The sequence below is a fragment of the Cystoisospora suis genome, assembly GCF_002600585.1.
Source record: "Cystoisospora suis strain Wien I chromosome Unknown contig_5899, whole genome shotgun sequence".
In the NCBI taxonomy this organism is placed as follows: domain Eukaryota; phylum Apicomplexa; class Conoidasida; order Eucoccidiorida; family Sarcocystidae; genus Cystoisospora; species Cystoisospora suis.
This window is the reverse complement of record NW_027158688.1, coordinates 1-5859: the sequence shown is the minus strand read 5'-3', so window position 1 is coordinate 5859 and position 5859 is coordinate 1. Positions and strand designations below refer to the sequence as shown.

General features: G+C 47.1%; 2 protein-coding genes across 2 annotated transcripts; one reads left to right on the top strand and one right to left on the bottom strand.

The window, feature by feature from the left end:
- The first annotated feature begins 2 nt into the window (after positions 1 to 2).
- On the top strand, positions 3 to 4013 carry CSUI_009710 (ubiquitin carboxyl-terminal hydrolase). The gene has a single exon (XM_068069821.1). It carries the CDS (start codon positions 141 to 143, stop codon positions 2175 to 2177), a length of 2037 nt encoding a protein of 678 aa, XP_067918204.1. The 5' UTR covers positions 3 to 140; the 3' UTR covers positions 2178 to 4013.
- Positions 4014 to 4259: 246 nt separating this feature from the next.
- CSUI_009709 (uncharacterized protein) lies at positions 4260 to 5844 on the bottom strand. Its single transcript, XM_068069820.1, has one exon. The coding sequence runs from the start codon at positions 5664 to 5666 to the stop codon at positions 5109 to 5111; it is 558 nt and encodes a 185-aa protein (XP_067918203.1). The 5' UTR covers positions 5667 to 5844; the 3' UTR covers positions 4260 to 5108.
- Positions 5845 to 5859: the final 15 nt, after the last annotated feature.

The following is a 5859-nucleotide window of genomic DNA, read 5'->3' as shown; positions in this document are numbered from 1 at the left end:
GACATCCCTGTGAGGTTGTATATACACCTCATCAAGCGAATGGATCATCAGGTCTTTTCTTCAGAGATTCTTCCCTTATTCAGAACCACCACACAGGATCGGGTGGTCCTCTGTACTCTTCCTCTTCTACCTCCTCGTCCATGTCGTTCCCCCTTCATCCATCATCACAAGCGCTGCCTCCCCACACTTGGCCTTCTTCTCAAACTTCACTCTTTCCTCAGCAGTTTCAAAACAATCATGGAATCGTCATGACAACAGGACACCCTCAGCAGCCTTCTCACATGCTTCTTCCTACACCGTCACCATTTCATTATCTACCCTTGCAAATGCAACAGCAACTCTCACATCATTCCTCTCAGCACCTCTCCACTTTAGCATCTTCTGCCCCTTCTTGCTTCATACCTCCAGCTGTATTCTCACCTCCTTCCTCTTCTCCTCCTTCCATGGACCTTCCGGTTCCCTCGACTGAAGTTGTTTCTATTGATCTTTACCGTACTCCTCCCTCGAAACGCTCTCGACGTCGGGCATCTTCTTCATCTTCTTCTTCCCTTTCATTGAAGCCTGTTGGACTCCGCAACTTGGGGAATACGTGTTACTTGAATAGTCTTCTTCAAGCCCTCTTTCTATGTGATGCTTTCGTTTGTAATCTTTTTCGTTTCACTGGGAAAAGGCGCTTGCCATCTATGAATGCAACAACCTCTTCTTGTTCACCCCCTCTCAATGACAGTGATGTTGCTTCCACAGGGAGGAGAAAGAAATCCTCATCGACAGTCTTGATGATACCGAATCGTCCCCTTCTTCGTGAAATGCAGGTTTTATTTGCTGAAATGCTTCTTGCTTCTATCCAGATTTCATCTTCTTCATCCTTGTCTTCATCTTCGTCATCCTCCTCGTCGGTATCAGCAGGTTTTCCTATCAGCCCTGAATCTCTACTATTAGCTTTACCAGACGAGTATCATAAACAACAGCAGCAGGATGTTTCCGAAGCTGCGAGAGCTGTCTTTGAAGGTCTAGGAGGCCAGAATGACGGAGAACTGATTCGGAAGGTCTTCGCTGGAGATACAGCTCAAGTTGTTGAGTGTACAGCGTGTGGAAGACAAAGCCGTAGAGAAGAGACCATACATGATTTCGATTTTCCTGTCCCTTCTCAAGCATGGGTAGAAGAACAGAAAGCTGAAAGAAGAAAAGCCAGAAAGAAGAAGATGACGGCGGCGACAGCGTCGGGTTCTCTTTCTTCTTCCTTGACCTCACCTGAAAGAGATCAACAAGTCGATCTCCTCGATAATACCCCTTCTACGTCTCTCATAGGAGGGGGAAGAGATTCTATGATGTTGGTGGACGGATCTCTCAAACGGAATGCAGGAATGACGTACGTCGATACAGAAGTCGTATGGAATGGCCCAAGTATACAAGAATGTTTCGATACTTATGTGAAGAAAGAAAGACTGTGGGGTGAGAATGCTTATGCATGCGAAACTTGTAAAGGAAAGCGTGAGGCCTATAAGTGGCATGAAATCACTTCACCTCCAGCTCATCTTGTTGTGATTTTGAATCGATATGCATGGAATATTTTCTCCAACGACAAAAAGAAAATACCAACGCACATTCATATCAATCCGACTCTTAATGTATGCTCATACAGATATGAGTTATATGCGGCTATCATACACAGTGGTGCCACAGCCAATAGTGGACATTACTATTGTATAGGGAGAAGATCGGAAACTCAAGCACATTCAGCTTCCTCATCATCTGGGTGGGGAGAGGGGCGAGGAGGCGAAACAAAGGCAGGAGAAGAAGAACAAGGGGCCATGACAGGAGATTTTGCAAGTCAACTAAACAGTCTGATACATCCAGGGGCAGGAGGCGGATTGTCTTCTTCTTACTGTCCGCATCTTCATGACTTCACTAAGAATCTTTCTTCGAATGGAAAAGGACCAAAGAGAAAAAATGTCTGGTTTCGCTTTGATGATAGTACGATTACACAAGTCGATGCCAATACGATCAACTCGATTAGCGCTGATACTTCATCGGATGATTCTCCCTACATGATCTTCTATCGATGTGTTCAAGCCCCCCCGACATCCCCCTGTGTGGTACCGAAGAAAGTCCTTAGAGCCGCTCAAGCAAGGCTTGATAGCGATACAGATCCTGATTCCGACCCATACTCCCGCTAATCACCCGGGGCTTGTTGCTGCTGACGCAGGAACGATTTATCATCGTGCAAGTCTCACACTCCGTCAATCAAGATGACCCTTCATACACATACATATATATGGACTCCCTTCGCTCTGTCAGTGTCTCTCTCTCCATATATATATATATATGCGCGGTTTTCCCGTGTACGGAGATAGTGGGCTGATGTGTGTTTCTATGCGTGAGGGGGAGTATGTTTATATAGTTACAGGTGATAGGGGGGAAGTATGGGCACGAGGAAACCAGAAGAAGAAGAAGAGAGTTTTATGGCTTTGTATCATCGAAGGACTCTGATCCAATGATTCACCGCATGTTTTTTTTCCGTTGGGGACCTAGTTGATTCATGGTAAAGAATAAAAGAACGATCTCTTTCTCTCGGTATGAGTAAATGTTGATCGATCAGTATCGGCTTTCGTCCGGTCGATTCAGACAAGACAGCTGAAGGGGAAAAAAACAGTTCTACGTCTTCTTTCCCGGCAGGTGTATCTCTTCTCTCTTCTGGTCTTGTGAGGCTTTTCATCCCATGAAACACCCCAGCAATAGCTGTATTCTACGACTGTTCAGTCATGTTTCATACAGATATCCAGCGAGAGAGGTCTATAAGTAGACGTAACCTGTGATATACATGTTACTTGTATATCTTCATTGGACGTGCGCATAGCTTCGCGGAGATACTACACCCGGAGGTGGTATAGTATAGTCCATTCTGGGCCAGGATTTTGTCTGTCTTGTGCGTATCAGAGTCACGTGGGTTTGTCATTCAACGGGTGATGAATCGATTGTCCCTACTATCAAGGGTGTGGTTGCGTGAGGGAACGTCAAAGCCATTTATCCCTATGTTAGTTGTTTTTGATTGTTTTCACAGAAAGCTCTTCCTTTTTTGTATCAGTGATGCATTATCAGCCAGGTTACAAGTATAGCCAAGTGTATATAGGTGATCGGGAAGGCTGTATTTGCCTGCGAAAGACGTAGAGGGAGGATCGACATTTGGAAGACGGAGGACAGTTTCGTTGGGTCTTCTTTTGATCTTGTTAAGAAGGTGTTTGTTCTAGCTGCGAACTCTAACATGTATAAAAACGAGAATCAAATCTACGCCGGATTCTATACGTGCCTCTGTATAGACACGGGCTTATGCACGTGTTTGTACGCATATATATGTGTACAGAATCCTTGCTGGTCTAAGATCAGTCGGTGCGTGGACTAGCGTAGACTCGTTACATACGCTCGATTTTATTCACGCTGTGAACTTTCTCTCGAAGCTTTTGAATCGCACGAGGAGGAGGAGCGCAAGCAAGTTATCAGAGGGTGGTGGATGAGATCCTTTCAACTGTGTGTCTGTGGGGAAAGTGTGTAATGTAGTACTCCAGTCTACAGTATTAATGCTGTGGCTATTCACACTGCGGCTCGGTCTGCATGCGACGATGGTTTTGTTGTAAATCAGTATGTGTTACGGCATCACTCGCGTATCAACATGCTATCTCTCCTGTGTCTGGAGCCAAGACAGATATCTCTGAGGGAGTGGTGTAAGCAGGGAGTATCGAGGCGAGAAAAAAAGTTCAAGTTGGAGACGGGTAGCGAAGGGTCGTTCTCCGGGATTCTTTGATCCGTAATTTTCACATTCAAAGAACTGCGGGAATTTGGAACAGAGGTGTGAACAGGCGATAGACAATCGAGTCGTCGGTTAGCCGCATGCTTCTTCACAATAGTAGGGGTACCTGAAGACATTGCCTTGTAGATACATACATGTTTCGTGAGCGGGGTGTGTGCATGTATGTTTGCTTACCTGTGTACACGTGTATGTATCTAACGTATGGGTGTTACTTTCTTTCGTTAGTACACTCAAGTCACAATCCCTAGCGAAACCATGCAGTACCGGAATAGTAGTTAGGTAGTTTCAAAAGCAAAAGAACAGAGGTGGTATTCCCTCCTGATACTAATCCTTGTAGTTAGGTAGTTTCAAAAGCAAAAAAACAGAGGTATTTTCTCTCCGGATACTGACGTACGAAAGAGAAGGAGCGGCAGCACCAGCAGCAAGGAGGTTGAAAGCAACGACAACGGAATTTGTATCGACATGTCGTGTTGAAGCAGTGGGAGGTGAAAAAGAGAGTCAGATAACAGGGGGAAGGCTTGACGAAAACGCCTCAATCACTTTCAGTCGGGAGCCTAAGAGTGGTAGTGATCAGTGTCTGGTACAGAGGGATACTACAACAGCAAGAATGAGAAAAGAGAACAGAAATCGTGACAATCGAAGGACCACAAGCATACCCCGCTCGCGAGGAAAAAATTCTGAAAAGACTGCGGATACTTTGTAGATGTCTATCTATTGGAGTAGAGAACTGGCGGTGAAGAGATGACTTCCGTCCTTTACTGAAGAAATAACGCGAGGTACCGGAAGAGTTAGTTGAAATCCTGACGTTTTCAGAGCGCTTCCGAGGATACTAGGGTAGAGACTTCACAGTGCCTTGTCCCGTCATAGGGACGGATGTCTTGTCACAAGTATATACATAAAATGAGTAAATAACGACTGCAGGTTTCTGCTGAACTATTTATCGCACGGGCATGCCTGGTTACGCGTCATACGATGTACAGATGGATGCCATGTTTTCTTTATAAGGCAGACGCGCACGTTCTTCATAGACGAAGTGACTACGGATCGACAGCAAGCCAACTTCCTCGAGACGTGTACGATACCCCTCATACCCAAAATACGCAGAGAACGCCAGCACACACGCCGGAGCACAACAAGTTACGCTACGCGAAAAAGAAAAGCCGACACGTTCTTGGAGCGAGGCCTCAATCAAAAATGTATGCCCACCTGTCTTCAGGCGCCTCAATTTTCGAGGCTCGCGTTCTGCCGCGAACGAACATATCCAGGAGTATAAATACAACTGTCTGAAATGTCAAAGAGCAGCTCAGAGTCGAACATTCGTTGGCCCCGCTTGATATTTTTTGTCTCCGAACCAACGCCACAATGTGTAGAGGAAAGGGATAACCGCCAGGAAGGTCAGTCCACCAAGTACGCGCGCCACCACCTTGAAGGGCGCTCCCCCGCTTGCTGGCCCGTAGCCGACACCGTAGAAAGTCAGACATCCAGCGCCTAGAGCTAGGACGAGGAGTCCAAGCTGAACTGCAGGATCCCTCAGATACGCTCGCAATATCTGCCGAGCGCCCGGGGCCTTAACCCTGTACATAACATCACTATCGTCCCATGAACTGCCAGGAACTCTGGAACCAGCAGGCCCAGAGCGTGGTCTTTCGTTGTGCGGATCGAAGACAGGATTATCAAAAGAACCGGGACAAGCTGTGCCGAGAACATCGATCCCTTCCACAAGATCACTGGGGACTGGAGACGTCACCACAAGGGCCTCATCATCTGCAAGCCAGCGGGATGCCGTCCCCGACGAGAGACCCTGACGAGATACCCTGTACAGCCTCGACGCTCCCAGACAGATGACAAACCGGAATGCCATCACTGAGATTAGCAGTACACCGAGAGCAGCGGCACCCTTGGTAGCCCTCGATAGCCCACGCACCTCCGACCAGTCGACACGCTGTCGACCAGAGCGACTCCTCCTTCCGTTTTTCGACCTTCTGAATGCCAGGAGACTTCCTCCTTGCGGCTGTTCTCCATTCTCTGCAACCGCAAGGAGGAAGTCTCCTGGC